General features: G+C 36.8%; 1 protein-coding gene across 9 annotated transcripts in view; it reads left to right on the forward strand.

Annotated features, from left to right (window-relative positions):
• Positions 1-20,695, forward strand: part of PAM (peptidylglycine alpha-amidating monooxygenase) — a 222,824-nt gene that overhangs the window by 113,608 nt on the left and 88,521 nt on the right. For all 9 annotated transcript variants that reach the window (XM_048849474.2, XM_075128592.1, XM_075128594.1 and 6 more), the window contains exons 6-7: positions 3,922-4,007; positions 8,132-8,215. In XM_048849474.2, the coding sequence (XP_048705431.2) occupies positions 3,922-4,007; positions 8,132-8,215 (170 nt within the window). The remainder of the gene's footprint in view (positions 1-3,921; positions 4,008-8,131; positions 8,216-20,695) is intronic.

The raw sequence follows: 20,695 nt of genomic DNA on the forward strand, positions 1-20,695 counted from the left end.
TCGGAGCATAGTCTACTCCACAAGGATTCATAGACTTTAATGCCAGAGACAACCATTATGATCACCTGTCAGGTCTGACCCCCTTCATAAAACAGGGCATAGAATTTCACCCAATAATTGCTGCATCACACCTTTAACTTCTGTTTGAGTTAGAGCATGTGTTTTTCGAACGGTACAATTACAGTAGATTCAACTCTTCCAATCTGAGATGATTCTGTTCTCTGTGACAGACACAGATAGTCAAAACAAATGAAGTTTATTCTCTTGACGTACTGTAATATTTTTCTAAACCAGTAAATCGTAGAAATCCCAGAAATAACTGCATCAATAGCCCCAATAATGATTGGAAGGACAATGATACATGTTAAGTTATCACTGCTTGACAAAAATAGAACTATTTACGTTTTCAGATGCTATTTCTGGGTGCAGTGTGGCCATCCTTGAGTGCAACATAACTGAAATAAAACTGGTTAGTTCATGTTATCCATAGGATTGTGTGAATTCAGAGAATCTTTTCCATCTATTGTCAGATCTTTTTGAAAGGTGCTTTTTGGGGAGCATGCTCAAATATAAATAGCCCAAAAAGAAATGTATACAAATTCTGGATTTCAGATTCGTGTATATGAATTTCATCACCAGCGGAAGTTGGATAGCATTACAGAACACTTCATATAAACATTAGCAGGTTACTTTATTGTTATAGAGAAACTGAAAGTTCCCCCTACTGAATTGTTTGAAACAGGTGCATCTAATATATCTGGGGGGAAAAAGCAGTTGGGTATAATAAAGAGAAAAATCTGAGAATTTCCCCAAAAACTGTGCAAGTATTCATTGGCTTTAACAAAAATGTATGGCATTCTTGTTGGAATTTCATATTTGTTTCCTCTAGTTTGCTTAATAGTATGCTTATGTTTGTATTTTAATATCCAGATACTATTGCAAGTCACAAGTAGAGTCATTCAGAAATCTTTAAACAGCAGGATTATTAAAAAGATCATCCTTTTTGGTTGCCTTCTCGACCTTTATCAGCCTGTGCATTCCAGCGATCGTCCCCTGTGCAGAGCTGGAACGATTAATCCAGAGTTTAGAATGAGTAGATAAAAGCTTAAGACCCACTTATCAAGTAATTCATTCAAAATAAAAGATGGCTGTTCCCGTTTTAAAAAAATAATTGAAATGTTGTTGATGTTGTGGAGACTTCCAATTTTGTAAACTCGGTAAGATTTGAAAGCTAGCCATTTGAACTTTACAATGCTACAACGTTTTGTGAAGATTAGATTTTTGCTCCAGTTCTCTCTTTGGATGTTTTCAGGATAACTTTGGAACTTAAATGTACTTTAACAAAATACAAGAAGTACAAAAAATGCTTAACATGCTAACCCTCCATGTTAGGGTAATTCAGAGTGACAGTCTAGCACTATTTAGTGACTGACCCAGTTGAAGGCACTTACGCTATAGAATGGTTCCCTTACGAGTTGGAGGTTAAGAGGTTGTCAAAGAGGATATCAAAGGTTCAGGAACTCAAGACAATTAAAGTTGCAGACGTACATTCTCATCAATATGGTATGAATATTAATAAGTCAAAAGGGGGCTTTGAAACACATTTTAAATTTTGATTGGGACATTAATATTTGAAAAGGGCAATATAAATGAGAATCCTATGAGGACTAACCTGAAATAATAACCTAGCTGCTAGGAATGAGAGCACTGGAAAGCAGCTTTTCTGTAAATTGCTGAAAATAACACAATTCATTGCTACTTGGTCCTGAACTCCATGGTGTTTTTGTCTTTTCCTGTTTTGTAACAATTTGTTTTTGATTTTCAATTTTCCATTATTAATTCACACTGTCTAAGTTCATATCAGGTCAGACATAGCGTATGCTCGGCTAAGACTGTTCACCATCTTGTCAGTTGTATAGTTTCAGTTTTGTTCCATTTAGAGAACCGAGCCCACATTCAGTCTGCACCAAAAGTTTAAAATATATGCATGTATCTGTACACTTTAGAAGATCAGAAACCTGGAGTTCTTGAAATACAAATGTAGCTTTTCCGTCAGTGTTTTGAAAACTCTTTGTTTTTCCTCAGCTATTATTATTTTTTCTTCTTTTTAAGAAAACAATCTCTGGTCATTTTCTAGCTGCTTGAACAGTTTAGCATAGTTGGAAACAGTTCTTGCAGATTTGTTCCCAAATTCATGGTCTGCATATTTTATTTTCTTCCATTATTAGGAAGGCAACTAATGTGTGGTTGCACATGCACACCAAAGCAAATTCAGTGGCAAAAAACTGAATTAACTCAGTGTTAAACTTGTTTGGTGGAATGTCATTCCCTGGCAGAACGTTCAGTTGACCAAAACATATAACATAGGAAAACCAGGAAATGCAGAGTTAAGGTTGCCCATGTTTTAGACCCCAAATTTGGATCACTAATATGCCCCAGAAGGCTTACCAAATTTCATAGAAATCTGAGTAACCATTTGGATTTTAGATGGAAGAAATGGAAAACTCTTAGACATTTTTTCTGCATTGGCACATGTGCAGTGTAAAATATGTACATTTTCTTAAATACTGTTCTCAGTTTGGGTCCCTCAAAGATTTAATTGATGCCATACCTACCATAGGTAAAACTCAACAGACTGAGGCCATTTCAACCCACATCACATCAATAAAAAGAAAAGAAGTACTTGTGGCACCTTAGAGACTAACAAGTACTCCTTTTCTTTTTGCGGATACAGACTAACACGGCTGCTACTCTGAAACCTGTCACATCAATAGTTTGATATAAATGGCTGTTTGCAGAAGGCTTATATCTCCACACCCCCTGGTTTAACAGATTCCAGATTTGGGTCATTAACCGTACCCTGCACTGTTCTGAGGCACAGCAAATTTTAAAGAAATCTAAGCATGTTGATTTTAGGGGACTTAGAAAGGCCCACCATTAAACACACATAATAACGCACCCTTAACTATTGTGGCACTCCCACGATAGTTAAGTGTGGACCTTGCTTTGGTTATCCCACTTTTGGTTGGATCAGTTAGTATTCTAGTATGGCCTACAGGCTCAAACCCTCTAGAGTCTGCAGTTAGTGTTAAAATTGGTGCCCTGTTTTGTGATCTGTCACTTGACAAGAACATTACACCTCTCCTTTGCGATTATTATGATTTAATTTTTTGCACACTCAAGAAAAGTGTTAGAAATCTCTCACAAATGAGTAAAATACAGCCACTGTCCTAGAGAGCATACAGTCTAAAATAATCCCGCCCTGATAAAGTGAGGGTCATAAATAGATAGGTTGAGGGGAAAGGCAATAAGATCATGCTGTTCTTTGATTGCATTGCTATTTTTCTTATCTATTGCTTTCTACTCCCCACCCCATGCTGTAGACAGACTTCCCTTTGCCACCTGCACTTATTGCTAGTGGATTTCTGGGGTAATTTTAAAGTGTTGGTTTTAATCTGAAACTCCGATTTGTCGTCTTTCTATGTGGGACATCATGGCTTCTATCCCCATGTGCTACTTTGTTAGCTGCAGTCATATGAGGCACTTGAGCTAACAGCGTCTTGGTGTAATTGGATGGAAAGAAGTGCTGTCTTAGTAAGGATTCATGAGCTACGGAACTCACTTCTCACCTTGGTTTGCCAGATGGACAGTTTGGTGACCATCGAAATGTTCTGCAAGGCTCTCTTGTTCCCCAGTCTCTTCCTGGGGGGAGAGGAAAGGAGGTTGTGATGTACGCTGCAAAGGTGGCCATATTGGTAGCCAGGAAAGTTTTCTTTGTCAGAGCACTGTATTTAGGGTTCATGAAACGTATTTTGGTAAAATTAGCATTTCAATGTACATAGTCCACCTGGAGCTTGAGAGAGCTGCAACTGGCAAAATCAAAATATAATAAATTATATTTTCTTTTCTCTATGGTTTTAGGGACTGTGATGAAGGAACGTGCACAGACAAGTCCAACATTTTATATGCTTGGGCAAGAAATGCTCCTCCCACCAGACTACCCAAAGGTATGGTACCTTTCATTTTATGGAATTCCCTCTTTGGGCAGGAGGGATAGGAGAGGAGGAGGAGGCGCTCCCTGCTCCCTCCTGCAATCTCTTTTTTTCTGTCTTTCATTTAGTGGTTTCAGTTGGTTGAAAGTGTACATACTTCAATCTCATTAATTGTGGTAATTAATATTATTTACTTTGTAGGCACTAATGAATATATGTGGTTTTCTTATTCCATGTAACATTATGGATTATAAATCAGAACTAACGGAGAACAATATAATAATTAGCTCTTGCACAACACGTTATGCATAGGTCTCCGAGTGCTTTTCAACTAAGTGAAAGTTTCATTATCTTCATTTCACAGATAGGGAAATTGAGGCGAGAGAAAGTGACTTGCACAGTGTCCCAGAGCAGGTCAGTGGTGGAGCTGGGAATAGAACCCAGGTCTTCTGACTTCTAGTTCAGTGCCCTTGCCACTTGAATGCACTGCATCCCACTACATTGGGGGAATGCAGGAGGGGAGGCTGTTTGTTTTTTGTTTTTAAGAAAAAAGAGAAAGCATAAATACAGATTTCAGAGTAGCAGCCGTGTTAGTCTGTATTCGCAAAAAGAAAAGGAGTACTTGTGGCACCTTAGAGACTAACAAATTTATTTGAGCATAAGCTTTCATGAGTTGCATCCGATGAAGTGAGCTGTAGCTCACGAAAGCTTATGCTCAAATAAATTTGTTAGTCTCCAAGGTGCCACAAGTACTCCTTTTCTTTTCATAAATACAGAGTTAGAGACCCTTCAACTCTTAAGCGAGAATTGTGAGATTTTATATAGGGACACACAGTGGCAGTCCACCAGAAGTTGCCTGGCCTCCACTTGCATCTTTTTTATTCCTCTGGAAGCAACGCTTGTATAAGGTGGAAATTGTGAACTCGTTCTTTTCATGTCCCCAGCTGGTTTTATTTATTGTCCATCCCCTTTGCCTTACTAGACGCCTTGGAGGAGTTGGAAGATTCTCTGTATTCCTTCCTTATTCTTCTGTCTGTGCTGGTTTGGGCAGGTGGTAGAAGGAGGGCTGTTAGGAATTTATACATGCTGTCACTGAGGTCTGTACAAGCACCACCTCTGAACTGGGTACCTTTCAGTGATCTTGTAATTGCAAAATTAAAATCTTTATAGTTTAAATAAGCTGTGGGCTGGGGAGTTACTGGAAAGTTTTGTGTACATGCTCAGGAATTTGGGTTATTTTTAATATGATGATTGAAACATGTAAAGTTTTAGGATTCATATAAGCATCCTAACTTCTGTGTGCCTAACCAAACCTGTTGAGGGACCCACAAAACCCTGTGATTCCCTGTCCCCAACCACACCTCCCTTAGTGGGTGCCCTGGACCTGCAATTCTGGGACATTGCCTGGCATATGTAGGTAATGGATGGATGGGCTTTCCCTCACCAGCATCTTCAGGGTGATTTTCCCCTATTTTCTTTCTAGGAGCTGGGACCTCTGGGGCTTCTCTCTTCCCTTATTGTATCTCTTCTGGGAGGCATCTGGTCTTCTCTGTCTGCCTTTCTTTTGGAAGTGGGGAAGATTCTGGGATTTCTGCACCTTGTTTTCCCTTCTCCTGATTCCTGCCAAAGTGCTTGCCAGCTGTCCCTGTTGCCTCTGAGTGCTAAGATGAGAATCCGGGCAGAGGTATAGAAAAGGACTGAACAGACAGTGTTTTGCTCTGGTTTCAGAGTAGCAGCCGTGTTAGTCTGTATCCGCAAAAAGAAAAGGAATACTTGTGGCGCCTTAGAGACTGACAAATTTATTTGAGCATAAGCTTTTGTGAGCTACAGCTCACTTCATCGAATGCATTTTTTTGCTCTGTGGCTATTATCCTTCTGTGCCAATCTCAGAGGCCCAACAGACGGGACAGAGCAGGGAAAAGGGGAAGGAATGCACAGGCAGCCACAGACCTCCTTGCTCCTCACCACAGCTATAGGAGTTTATCAAAATCTTCCTTAATAAAAAAACCTTATTTTGTAGAACTCAACTCGCAGCCTAGGACTGGGAATTTTCCAGGACAGGTATCTGAAAACTCTAGGCAGTCACAGCCTTAATGAGATGATTGACAGTCATGCCTTTGTGACAAATGCATGGTGGTGGTCTTTTCTCTTTGATTCACCTTTCCCATGTTTTAGGTGCACCACTACACACACATAAAATCACAGATGTAAAAAAAAAAAAAACTTATGTAATGTAAAGAAAAGAGATGATCATCATAGCGACAATGACAAAATCCCACAAAAATCTATATCGCTTCTGCTGTAACCTCTCTTACGGATTCAGTCACATTTTCCCTCCAATTGTGCCATCTCTTCTCCTCTGTGCCTCTTACCTCTGAGGAAAAGCTTGGGCAAATAGATGCATTTTTAATGTTATCTAAGGACTATCCAAAATCCTCCCTGGATTAAGTGGAGAAGATTGAGGAAGATTTTGATAAACTTTCCCAACTTTAAAAAGAATTTAACTTGGAAAAGAAAAATTTGGAAGCAGAACTTGGTGGTTGACAAAAATTATACAAGGAGTTGGGAGCCTTTAAAATGCCAGATCTATCCCCTTACAACACACACCATTGTGTATGTAGATAATGGGTCCTGTTTGTAATTCAATAGCACAAGTGCATTTCAGACAAGCTCCAAAAAGAGAGAGAAACTATCTGATTAGAGGCTTCCATGTAAATATGTGTGTCTTTCAATTTTGTCGTGTATTTTGAGTCTGGGAACTTACAGATCTGTAAGGCCTTTCTGTACGCAATCTGTTTCACAGCTTGATGTTTTGAAACAATTGGAGAGCACGTATATGCCTTCATTTTTATATGACATTGTTCTTTGGATGAATCCCATCAGATTTTCAGTGGGCCACTCTCAGTGTAATACTCTGTTGCATTATTCCAGGACAGCCTCTGGAGTGTACTGGAAATATATTTACAATCTATGGAAGGTGTAGCTTTTGTTTAAGGATATCTTTATTTTATTGCAATCCCTTTAAACTGAGTCATCTTTCCCCTTTATCCATGAGTTCCATTTCCATGAACAGTGACTAGCTTTTCTAGAAATCTCCTTGTATATTAATCAGCAGGGACATTACTTGAGCTCTGAATATATTCACTTGGATGGGGGAAAAAACTTGAATTGTAGCTACAGTTGACCAAAACTGCACAATCCAGGGAGCCACGGTGATAAAGTACATGCCAAACCCCAGCTGGCAATTTGTTGCTGTCTCTAAACCACTCATGACTGCAGATGTTTAAATGAGATACCAGATTTCCTTTCTTTCCTTGTTTTTTTCTTATTGATATTATGATTGTGCGTAGAAATTCTGCAACCCTCTTCACAGAGAAGCTTTGCCACTGGCAGTTATTAATCTAGTGGGATTCACAGGCTGAATAGGCAGAGATTGCCTTTTCTGCTTCTCTCCAAGTATTTTAATTGTTGGGCAGGTGTGGAAAGATCCTTATCAGTGATGCTGGTGCTCTGTAATTTGTGTTCATTCTTTCAAGTTCCTCTGTAATATCTATTGATGATTTGTTACCCCATTGTTATTTTACTTGGAAACCTGCACATTTTGACAACTTCCATGAAAATAACAATTTTTGCTGTGTTGAACATTTTGGGGTGGAAAATTAAGTTTCCGTATTTCTAATCTTAATATTTTATGCATAAATACATAGCAATTTACATCTTGTTACACTTAAATTAACTGTTTAAATGGGAAATGAAAATAAACATTCATTACATTAGGATCCTTTGTGGCTAATAAAGAACACGTGCATCTTCTTGTTTTATAATCCTACCTAATATGCATTGGAATGAAGGAATTATTTGCCTAAATCAGTCTACTCTTCATTGATGACTATGACTCAGACTGATGAATATCAGAAGTTTATGTTCCGTGACACTTCAGCTCCATTTTATTTATGTATTTATTTTGTAGTTTCTATGACCAGTAGTTTTTTCAGACATCTTAAAATGAAACTTTCCTCCTCCATTGCCAGTCTAAATATTCAGTCTTGGACTTTTAGACAGTGTTACTAGTGTCTAACTATTTAAAATACACCTTTTGTATTGTTTCCATAACCCTAACTCATCTTCTTTATTTTAAGGTGTTGGATTCAAAGTTGGAGGAGAAACAGGTAGCAAATATTTTGTGCTCCAAGTACATTATGGGGATGTCAGTGCATTCAGAGGTATGTATTTTGGAAACTGTAGTCTGTAAATATGATTTCATATATTCCTTTCTGAAAAAATTTAGATTGCTTCACCAAAAAAAATAAAAGCATTTGTTACCTATTAAAATAATTTCCATTGGAGTTGCCACAAGTGGGGGTAGAAGAAAAGGGCATGCTGTGTTCAGCTGAGCACCTAAAAAGTTAACTTAAAAATGTAAGCTTGACTTAAACTTTTTAAAAGATGTATGGAAAGGAGAAAGACAAGGTTATATTTTAGTAAAATTTCAAAGAAAACAACAAAAGGCAACTGTGGTCATCTTCACGATTGGCTCTGTAAGCGGAGTCAGACTCCTTCTCAGAACAATTTAACATCTTTTTTCCTCTGAGAAAGTTATTTTGCATCTTTCTTTCAAGTTTATATTTTAGTGTAAAATACTTTAAAATAGAATAGCATATTAGAATAGATTTTTGTATTCATAAACCTTGATTTTTCAGTTCTGTTAATGAGTGCAATAAATCAGTGCAAAATAGCTATGCCTATATCTGGTTTGAATCTTGGTTAAGGAGAGAGAGACATTAGTCAATCAATCAGTATTCAAAGAAGCACAATACTCTCAAAATACTCATGTTATTAAGAAAATATAAACATTGCTCTTTGGTTTGTTTTTGTTGATGCATGTGGATAGACTCTACAGCCAGAATATACGTCTTTTTGCTCTAGTATATCTATCTAATAGAACATCTAAAATATACACCAGTACTACCAGCATCTGTGAAAGGCTGGGAGGACCATAAATTTATATTTATTACACATTTTTTGTGAATTTCTATAACATAAGGGGCAAATACCCACCTTGTAAGCCTCCTGTTTTCTGCACATTTTTCTGAATTAGGAGTTTTGTTCTCTAGTCACGAATCAAAAATCCAGATGGTGGCTTCCCTGTTTACCATCACCTAAAGGGACAGACTGCATTTGATACACTTTCATATAAACACCACAAAAATCCAATTTATGTGAGGCATGAGTACAATCAGCTATTCAAATATTAATCCTTTTCAAAACTGGAGCTAATATGGCTCTTATAAATTAGGTAGTACATCTGTGATCAAATACAGTAACAAGTTTGGATCCGAAAAGTAATTTGTTAGTGAAAGCTTTGAGGCAGGATCACTGACTTTTATTTGTTTGTTTCATTTTGTAAAGTGCTGTTTATGTTTACTTCCAAAATCCTTAAAGCATTCAGCTTTGCTAAATTGGATCAACATGCATTTAAAAGATTTGTCAATTCTATACGTTGTTTCAAAAACTTAAACTGCATGAGTTAGGAAACGATTCCCCTTTTTAAATGGTAAATCAAATCTTTTTTTCTTTTTGGTGTAGAATTACACCATTATTAAAATATATCTCTTGCTAATATTTTGCCAGCATAGTTTTATTCCCTGTCCTTAAATTAGCAAGGACTTCACTAAAATGTTCAGTACTGGGTCCTGAGGTAAAAAAGCAGAGTGACTTGAACCTACCAAGAACTATACCAATCTCAGAAACAGATTGAAGTGTTGTCTTCTTGCTTTACAGTGAAATACTTGCACAAAAAAACCAAAAGAATTCATTATATTTCTGGTGACATGGATATGATATCTTGATATTTAATAGAAAAGCTGTGACCAGAGTTATAAAAAATAATTAGTTTTGCTGATTTCATTTTTGTAAGTATCTTTTGATATCTCAAATTAATCATCTCAAGCATAGCTAGTATATTGTTAACTGGTATAAGTGAGCATTTGTATTTCATTATTATAAATCCCTCTCGAATCTATTTTTTGGACAAGGGGAAATATATATAGTAGCAGTGTAACTAATGCAGAACTTCAAAACAAACAAACATAAAGTGACTTATTCTGACATTTTTCAGATATGTGCATTTATTTCTCCACACTTGAGGATTGTTTGCAATACAGGATTGGTGCATTAGCCATATGGCCTTCTGTTATCCTTTAACAGACAAAACTGTACATTATTATGCTGCTGGATTTTGACCATGATGTATTACAATGTGGCTTTTAAACCTGGGTATGAAGATCCCTGATGATTTAGGGTGGGAAGTACAAATATTTGTAGGCGCTAAAGAAAAAAAAATGAAATAGGGGAATTGCATCATTTCATACAGTGGCATAAAGGAGCATGACTAGTTTGGAGATTAAACAAAGAAGTTTATATAACAGGAATGGGGGTGGGGGTTGAATTCTAATAGCAAGATACAGTATATTACAAAATTGAATAATCTTCCAGTATTGAAAACCCTGTCATTTCATGCACTTAAAAATAGATTTCAGTATACAAAGCATTAGAAATTGTACTATAGAAAATAATTCAGCACAAGCAGGGAGATGTACTCAGTGATTGAATAAGTTCCTGCTACTTCTACTTGTTTTTATTTTTAAAAGTTTTTAAATGTTTGTGATATGAGGGGATATAAGGCTGTAAAGCCTCATAATAATTGACAAAAAAAAGTCTGCACAAATGGCAGTGCTGTACCTGTTTTAATTTTATGTGGACAGTAGAAGGGTATATTGCACAACTGTGGCTGCTCCTATCTGTGCTCAGAAAGAATCTGTTTCTACATCTAACAATACAGGTGAGCCAGTGCAAACCCTTGGGAATCGTCATTTGCCAGAAGAATTTATAATTAAAATCACAACCCTCCGAAGAAAATATATTAGGAGAGAGCCTGCTCTTCGTTATTGCTTGGGGAAGTTGAGAGTTCCTTTTCAGTATTAAGTACAAGTCACATGTGGGATTTTTTTTATAAAATTTCTAATAATAAAGCTTGAGTAGGTCTGGTTTATTTTTTAAATGGAAAACAATGAACCCCTGAAGTTGTTTGCCTGCTACACGAGCATTTAAAATTTCTTAAATTAGGGAATGAATCTGATAGTTTAATCTCACAGTTAATAAGATTTTTGTTCCTCTTCTGTTCTTTGTCACAAAAATCCATTGTGGTGACTGCTTTAACTTACACAACCTATCTTTTCAAGTTTCCAAAGTAAGGTAGAAGAAAGGGCTTGGGGGAAGATTATCAGTATTTCTGTTAATCTCAATAGCTCTACTTTTTGTCAGTAGTTGATGGGATTGTTGGATACTACTGAAGTTGTTAGAAGAGAGAGATTAAAATAAGTATGACAAAATACCATACTTGTACTGTGTGCTCCAACCTTTTATTTTTAACATGCAAAATATTTCATTTTTCTTCTGTGATCAAAAAAAGCTTCTAATTTAGCTTGCTTGTGATAATCTCAGTCTGAGTAGGGAAAAATGTAATCTGATATAATTCTCTCTAAACCTTGATTGCACTCCTCAAGCAGATTTAATGTTGAGCTCTGTGAACAGCTTTAGAAATATTTTTAACACTTCAGAAATTATCCAAAAGAAACTTGTCTTATATGTGCCAAGACTTAAACTGCTAAGAGAGGGATTTCCAATTGTAAGAATATAATAGTTGCACTTTTTTACAAAGTAGAGTACACATAATGTGTAATAATTCAGAATGAAGGATGAAATCTATTCATTTAATTCATGTCATCTGGCACTTTCTCAGTAATGAAAACAATAGTAACAGTCCATGGATTCAGTAGCAGTATTCAGAGTTCAATGTACTGTGACATAAGACATTACAGATATACTTTTTTACTGGATATATAAGTATAAAATATTTGGCTGTAGATATAGTAATGAATTATGCATATTTTAATTATTCAACTCTGCTCCCATTTGCACTTTCATTCTTTTCTCCCAAAGTACACACACAGATCTGTACTGTAATTTTTCAACTGATTTCATTTAACCAGTTAATAAGCAAATTATGCTATTTTTCTCAGATACATCCCAAATGATAATGCTTCTGTATTTAGTTAAACATTACTGTTTTGTGGTCAGAGACCAAAGTTAAAGACCACTACATGTGGTCCAAAACACTTATGGGTTAAAAAATAAAGCCTAACTGCAAAAAGAACAAACTTTGCTATATAGAGTGAGATCTGTAAAAACAGTCCTGTTTAGAAAAGGGTTATCAAATTGAATGGCGGGGGGAAGGAGAATCAGTTTTTTGTTTTATTACTATTTATGCTCCTAAACAAAAAACTACATTAAGGTGGAGTTATGGTTGTAGAAGTACATATGATGAAATTAAGGGTGAAAAAGATGTCAATTATTCCAAATACAAGCATTACAAAACCAGGACATTCAAAATTAAGGTTCAGTGTAAATGAAATCAGAATATTTTAAGGTATAGAAATGCACAATTAAGGAACTCAAACAACTTTAACTCTGCCCTGTAGGGATGTGCAATGCTATAACACTGCTACTATGATTAATCTGTTTCAGCGTGAATGGATCCAGATTGGATTAAACTGAGTTTTAAAAATATATTGGGAGGCGCAGGGATTCCCTCCGCGCCCGCGCCCCCACCCCCCTTTCTCATACTGTTGCTACAGGGCAGAGTTAATGTTATTTGGCTGTTTGTAATGTGTGTGCCTTAATCCTTCTCTGCATATACCAGGTTGTAGTCCCTGCCCCCAAAGAGTCCAAAACAATTAAGAATAACAAAGGCCGAGGGGAAAAAAATACAACTCGCAAGTGAAGCAGTCGAGCTGACTACTTAATGCACATTTTTTGGGATGGTAATCGACTAAAAGAGGAGAAGAGGTTTATGGCGTATGGGAAGTGAGAACAGAAGAAGAAGAGGGAGATGGGAAGCAGTCATGGAAAAGGGCACATTGGCACCTGGATCTGTACTTCCCTTTCTGCTTTGGTTTCTAGGGAAACTGAAATGTTTTGACCCAACAGGTCCACTGAGAAGTTGGAAGCCATATGGTTGGGGGCTGAAATGGGGCCAGTATTGCAGGGCATGAGCTCCCTAGGCTTGGTGGGAGAAGTCAGGCAAGATACAGTTAGGACCTATTTTATCTTTATTTTAGGGTTCTTAAATGCACACTATGTAGCTCTGAATTTTGGACGTACCAAGTTACCCTGTGTTGTTAAACTTGATCATTTAAAAAGCTGATTCTTTCCTAATAGCGATTTTTTAAACTTGTTTTATCCACATGAAATGTTTTGGATCTGACATTTTTCTTTGCTTTACATTGTAATTAACTTACTGCATTGTTTGAAAAATCTAGTATCTTTAAGTACAAGTGATGAAGACTTTTGGGGCAGATTTTCAAATGCACAAATGACAGACCCCAACTGCCATTTGTGCCTTTGAAAAAATCTCCACTTTCATAAGTTAAGTCTAGAAACCTCTGCACCCACCATTGGGCTTCAAAAGGAAGAGAACATGTGGAGCGCACAGGAGCTAAAATGCTTCTCCCACCCCTTCCTCAACAAAATAAGTGTTGTCACATATTTCAGTGAGGTGGACACACCTATATAGATTCACAGGTTTTTAACACTAGAAGGAACCATTGTGATCATCTAATATGACATCCTGTATAACACAGAGCATATAACCTCCCTATTTTAATTCCTGCTGCAAATCTAATCGTTGTACTTGTGCTAGAGCACACTTCTAGAAAAACATCCAGTCTTGATTTTAAAATTTCCAGCAATGGAGAATCCATCACAGCCCTTGATAAACTGTTTAAATGGTTAATTATCCTCTCTCTAAAAAATTTTGCTTTATTTCTAGTTTGAATGTATCTATCTCTAACTTCCACCCTTTGTTTCTTGTTATACCTTTCTCTGCTAGATTGAAGGGTCCTCTAGTATCATATTCTATTCCCTATATAGGTACTTAAAGACTGACCAAGTCACCCCTTAACTTTTTCTATGTTAAGCTAAACAGATTGAGTTCTTAGAGCCTATAACTATAAGGCATGGTTTCCAATCATTTAATCATTCTTGTAGCACTTCTCTGAACCATCTCCAGTTTTTCAATATCCTCCTTGAAGGGTGGACACCAATACTGGACAGGGTATTCCAAAAGCAGTTGCTCCTGTGCCAAATGCAGAGGTACGATAACCTCGCTATTGCTATTTGAAATTACCCCGTTTATACCCTCAACGTTTGCATCAGCCCCTTGGACCACAGCATTGCACTGGGAGCTCATGTTCAGCTGTTAGCCACCATGATCCCCATGTCTCTTTCATGGTCACTGCTTCCCAGGATACATTCTGTAATTATGGGCTACATTTGTTGTTCCTAGATATAAGTCCGTATGTTTAGTCATGTTGAATCACACATTGTTTGCTTGTGCTCAGCTTACCAAATGATCCGAATCGCTTTGTATCAGGGACCTGCCGTCTTCCTTATTTACCATCCTCCCAATTTTTGTGTCATCAGTGACAACTTTATGGTTTTTCACTTTCATTAATAAAAATGATAGTCTAAATCCAAGAACCCATCCCTGCGAAACTGCACTAGAAACATAGCCACTTGAAAATGATTTCTCATTTAGAACTACATTTTGGCAGCTATCATTTAACCAGTTTTTAATTATATCATGTTTGCCATCTAGATTTTGTATTGTTCTTGTTTATTAATCAAGATGTCATGCAGTACCAAGTCAAATCCCTTACAGAAGTCAAAGGTAATAGTACTAATGTAATATACTTAATCAACCAAATCTGTAGTCTTATGAAAAATAGATGTCAAATTAGTTTGAGAATATCTAATTTCTGTTATCCCATGTTGATTGACATTAATTGTATTACCCTTCATTAATTCTTTATGAATCAAGTCCTATCTCAGCCATTCCATTATTTGCCTCAGATTGACACCACGCTGACAGGCTGGTAGTTACGTGGGTTTATTCTTTTTAAATATAGGCACAGCCTTAGCTTTGTTCTAGTCCTCTGCAATTTCCCAGTGTTCCAAGACTTATTGAAAATCAACATCAATGGTCCAGAGAACTTCTCAATCAATTCTTTCAGAATTCTCAGATGTAAATTACCTAGATCTGATGATTTAAAATATAGCTTTAGTTGTTGCTTTTTAACATCATCTGTATTTACTGTTGGAGTGGAAATTGTTTCATCATTATGACATCTGCTTTTTGACACCCAAATATTTCAGTTCTGTATTTATTGAACACTGCCCCCTTTTTTTGCATTATTACTGACAATTCTACCATTTTTATATAGCGATCAGCCAGTACCATTGTTAGGATGCCTGCTGGCCATAGATTTCTTCTCTTACCAATTTTCTACACTTCCTAGCTTCTAACTGATATTTACTGCTATCCATTTCCCCTTTTTTTTACATTTGTTTATATACTGCATAGCTGTTTTCACTTTCTCTTTATACCAGGCTTGCTTTTGGATTGTGGCTTTTGAGGTACTTAGTAAAGTGCTCGTAAACGGTTCAATTTTTCTGTTTAAATTCTTTTTCTGTGATGATTTGGCTCATAATTGTTTTCAACCCTGTCAATTAGCCTTTTTAAAGCAGCAAGTACACATACTACTGGTTTGAATGTTAATCTGTTTGAAGGATGCAGCTCTGGATCAACAAATCTGTGAGACCTTTTTCCAGTCAAAAGTGATGAATTAGAGTGCTGCTTATGCCAGCTTTAAGTCCTCTGTGGCTCTACTACGCAGATGCAATGGCAAAATAGTGGCTGAACCGCTCATTGCTGTTTATTGTAAGGGGACTGGGTGGTGCATGAAGGGCAGGCACTCTGTATGGATGTCCCAGGATTCAGAACTTGGAAGTAAAACTGGTTAGGAATTTTTCAAAAGGGTTTTTTGTAAAAAAAATGCCAGTTTTCTCACAAAAAGTTTCAATTTTGACAGATACCAGATTCAGCTAGATGTTTGTCAAGTCCAGAGTGAAAGTTGTGGAGGGAAGAAACAGGAGGGAAACTCCCTGCCCCAGAATAGCTAATGACACTCACCTGAGGATAGGGGTGGGAAACCCAGGTTCCAGTCCTTCCTCGGAATAGGAAGTGACTTAAACAGTGACTTAAACCTGACTCTCCCACATCCCAGGTGAGCTCCCGTTACAATTCCAAGAGGAGACATTGGGTATATCTATACTGTGGAAAAAAGCCCCACAGCAGCAAGTATCAGAGCCTGGATCAAATGAGTTAGGCTCATGCTATGAGGCTAAAAATAACAGTGTATTTTTCCCAACTTGAGCTGGAGCCTAGGCTCTGAGACCCTCCCCATCATCGGGTTTCAGAGCCCAGGCTCCAGCCAAAGCAGGAAGTATGCTGGTATTTTTAGCACTGTAGCACAAGCCCAAATCAGTTGACCTGGGCTCTGAAACTCACTGCTGGGGTGGGGGGGGTTATTGTTTTGCAGTGTACGCATACCCATTGAGATCCACCCCCAAACATGTCTAACCGCTAGCCTATGGGATGGTGGGTCTCTCCTGCTCCCAATAAAAAAAAATCAAGAGGTGTCAGTTTTGTCCTGATGTGAAACTGGAAAAATGTCTGAACTCTCAAAATATTGACAGGATGGGAAAATCATTTCCCACCCAGCTCTACTTTGAAGCTGAGATTTCTGTTGGATTTTCTGGCTCCATGCATTTAGACACCCAAACACTCCTTTTTGCAGCTGCCATTCTTTCTCATCCAACATGTTTTACGTTGTGCCCATTCCTTCTTGGGTGTAACACTTTTCTGTAGATTATTTTTTTCCTTAGGAGGAGTTTTATGGTGCTTAGGTACTACAGTGATATACTCTTTACAAATACAGTAGATAGATGTGGTTCTTGGTTAATGGGCATGTGATTTGGGCATTGCAGACCTACCATAATTTTCCATTAAAAACATAAGTGACTATAGAATTTACAATACATTGTCTGTTGATTTTCTTGATAAGGTTAAAATTCCCAGCTTCCTGCAAAGATCTGCATGATGATTGGCTTGCTGTTGAAAAAATTATATACTATATACAGTATTTGTGTAGTCTATCCACATGCAGTAGTGTGTTGACTATAAAGGTTTTATGCTACTTAGAAGAGTGACACTAAAATTGCATCATGGGATTTTGTGTTTGCATGTCATTGTTTTGCATATCTAATGTTCTCAGGTCACAAGGAAAAAAGACCAACAACCTTGCAAACTAAACCTGGAAATTAACAGTCAGTGAGGTTTCTCCTTTTCATACGTCCTCGTGACTTCAAAGAACAAAACAAAACAAAAACACTGCAGGCTAAATTATGACATCATAGATACCTGTGCAACTCCATTGCCTTAACTAGTTTTGCATAGGTGTAACTAATCGGGAAAGTAAAGTAAACAATTCTATTGATTTATAAGAAGAAATAGAATCCAGCTAGCATTCTCTTAGCTGCGTTGAGTCTGCAGAGCTGACAGAAGCATAAAAAAGAAAAAATCAGTGCAGTCTGTTTTATCACTGCAGTAAGCATATGTGACTCTGAATACACACAGGGACAAGATCTGTTGAGCATTTTTACAGCATCATTTTTTCAGAGTATAACTACACTCTAAGTGCTGAAAATGACTATGATATGACACAGAGAAAATGGATATGAAGATCTTTTATCAAAAATATAAGCCCTACAGGATTTATGTTACTAAGATCCAAATATAAGGCAAATACTTTTACTATTAAGCTAGAGTCTCCTTGACTAATATAAAAGAGAATTCATAGGTGTTAAATTATTCAGCAGAAGAAACACACATTGTACTATGAATAAAGTAGGAACAGATTGGAAATTACAAAGAAAAAATAATCAAACATTTTATCCAAAGGCAGCAGAGTGAAAAGTGGATTCCATAGAGAATTTCAGAAACCTCTTTTTAGAAAAATGTAATGTAAAACAAATTGAATGGTGTGTATTGAATTTGATTTTTTAAAACAGATTTTAAGTGTTTTCATTAGATTCTGCATGGTTTGGATGATGAACATGATTGTGTTGAAAATGTAGTGATTTGTTTGACTCTCAGGATAGAAAATTAAGAATTTTTAATAAAAATACAATCCTTACAGGGTTGAAATCTAAAGAAGATACTTAATTGAAGACAGTTGTAGCCCAATGGATAAATATATATATAAATGTATAGGTATTAAATTGCCCACTTAGAACTTCCCATACTATTCACTGAATCCTATGCAAATATTATAAATACATAGGATAAAATAATGAAAATATTGAAGATAGATTTCAGACCAGGTTTCTTAATTCATAACAAATACCCATGTAGGCAAAAGGCACTAAAAATTAGACATTATGTTTGTTTCCAACAATAGATAAGATCTCTAGAGGAAGAGTTTTCTCAAGTATTTAGTAGATCTGGCTGAGAAACTGAATTTCTTTTCCTCAAAAATTTGACATTTTGGAAAACATTTCATCCTCAGTCAGGATAAAATGCCAACACTTGAATTTTTTTATGGAAGTGAAATTCCTCAATATTTTGTTTTGGAAACTAAAACAATCCCAGAAGCCCTGGGAGCTCTGGTTCTGTGTCAGCCCACCTGATTGTATACAGCCAGGTAAGAGGCCAGGAGGGTGACCTCTCAGGAAACCTGCCTAAGTTCCATCAGAATTTTTGCCAAAATTGACACATCTTTTCAGAACATTTTAAATTTTGAGAAATCAGCATTTTCTGACCAAAAAAACCCTTTCTGTCAGAATATTTCCAACCAGCTCTAGCATTTAGTAACTCATTTCTCCATAAAAACTGGTGAAAAGTGACATAGGTCGCGTGCACAATATCATTTCTTTACTGAATTAAGCACACATTGGCTATTGGACTTAGTTTTAGTAATACTTTTTTAAAAGTAAATCTTAATATGGTGATAAAGAAAATGATCTCTGTTTATATTTCAAACCATAGTGCTGCATTTTAACCTGCACCATTATTTTTGCATTGATAAAAGATATGAACAAAGGCAGGATTCTTCTTATTTGATCTCTGTTGGAAATCCAGCATAGAGAATCATCTTGAAAGGAACCTGCTTCTGAGGTGGATGAATGTATTTTCTTGTATGTGCCATAGGGCAAAATGGAAGCTAATAATTTTTTTGTCCTAGAGCAATGTGTACTTGCTCTATAGCTGAAATGTAAAATTAAAGCAGTTAGGCTAGCCAGAGTGACAGGTTGGAAAGATGATTTTAAGATTTTGTTGGATTTGTGCAATATTTCACCACCATTGCTTAGTTGTAACAGCATTTATTAGAAAAGCTCTATTGGAGACTGAGACATCTGCTGCCATTGCTTCATTCTTTTCAACTGTGCTGAACTGAGCGCTCAGCAGCTCTGATAGTTTCAGGAATGTGAGTTCTGGGGAGGGGAAGCAGTTGTTAAAGAACATTTATCTCTGCAGACATTTTGAGACTATTTAGAGCAAATGCTCGTATTTACCTGCAAAAATTAGCAACTTCTCTAGGCGATCACTTGCACAAGTCTGTAATCTAGCCCAGTCTTTGTATTAATTTGCTTTTGCTGTAGTGCACTGTAAGTCAACTTTCTATTATCTACAATGATGTGATTCTCCGAGTTGAGTAATACGAGTGCTTTATCTTGTGGCAATACAGGTTAGCTTGTTCGCTGATAGTTTTGGCTTTACTTTGGTATTGCTAAATCCGGATTAAAGGGGAACTTTGCCTGTTTGCTCAACTCTCTGAAAGTTGTGAAGGTAGAAAGCATTTGAGCAGGAGTAAACTGAAATACATCTGACGTGTTTATATAGGAAAACCGCTATGCACTAAAAGTGAGGGCCAAGATTTAAAAAAGTGACTAGTAATTTGGGGTGTCTGTTTTTTCGGTGTCCAACTTCAGACAGATTTTTTGCTGCTTCCTGAAAATCAGCCCCCTAAAAGTGTCTCAGGTTAGAGACCCCAAAAATGAGGCAAAAAAAAATTACTAAACACACTTGAAAATCTGGCCCTTAGTAAAAAAGGGTGTATCCAAAACATTCTCTATTATAGCAAATATTTTCCAACCTTCATTACACCTGATACAGAGTAATCTATTATACAGTTTCAACCTTGTACAAGCCACGATTTGTGGCACTGCAGCCCGTGCCATAAAACAACAACAACAAAATTTTTAGCACAATTTGAAGTGGGGGAAGGTGAAATAGAGAAGACCCCAAGAAGGAACTGAATCCTAAAAATGAAGATTGTGGTACATAGAATGAACATGGTGTTAATTATGGGGATGAGGCCAGGCAGGATAGGTATTTGTTCCTGAAGATTGTGAGAAAAATAGATGTAATCTAGAAGCATTTTAATGCCTTAGAAAATTAAACGACCTTTCTCTCTCTCTTTCTGTCCTGTACTTAGTTTTTCTTCAGTTTTCCTACTTAAGGTCCAATAACTTTCCTTCCCTAGTGTTTTCTGACCCTGGACTTGGTTCTTTTGGAAGCAGCATTTGTTTTGTGTGATTGACAAGTATTGTTCTTTCTGGCATGAGGTATCTTCACCACTTTTTTTCCCCTGGACCTCAGCAACTGCTTACTGTATTTTTTTTCATGGTCTACTTTAGCTTTCAATCTTGCCTTCCTCCTCTTTTCTCCCTATATATCTAAA

The sequence above is a fragment of the Caretta caretta genome, chromosome 5, assembly GCF_965140235.1.
Source record: "Caretta caretta isolate rCarCar2 chromosome 5, rCarCar1.hap1, whole genome shotgun sequence".
Classification (NCBI taxonomy): Eukaryota; Metazoa; Chordata; order Testudines; family Cheloniidae; genus Caretta; species Caretta caretta.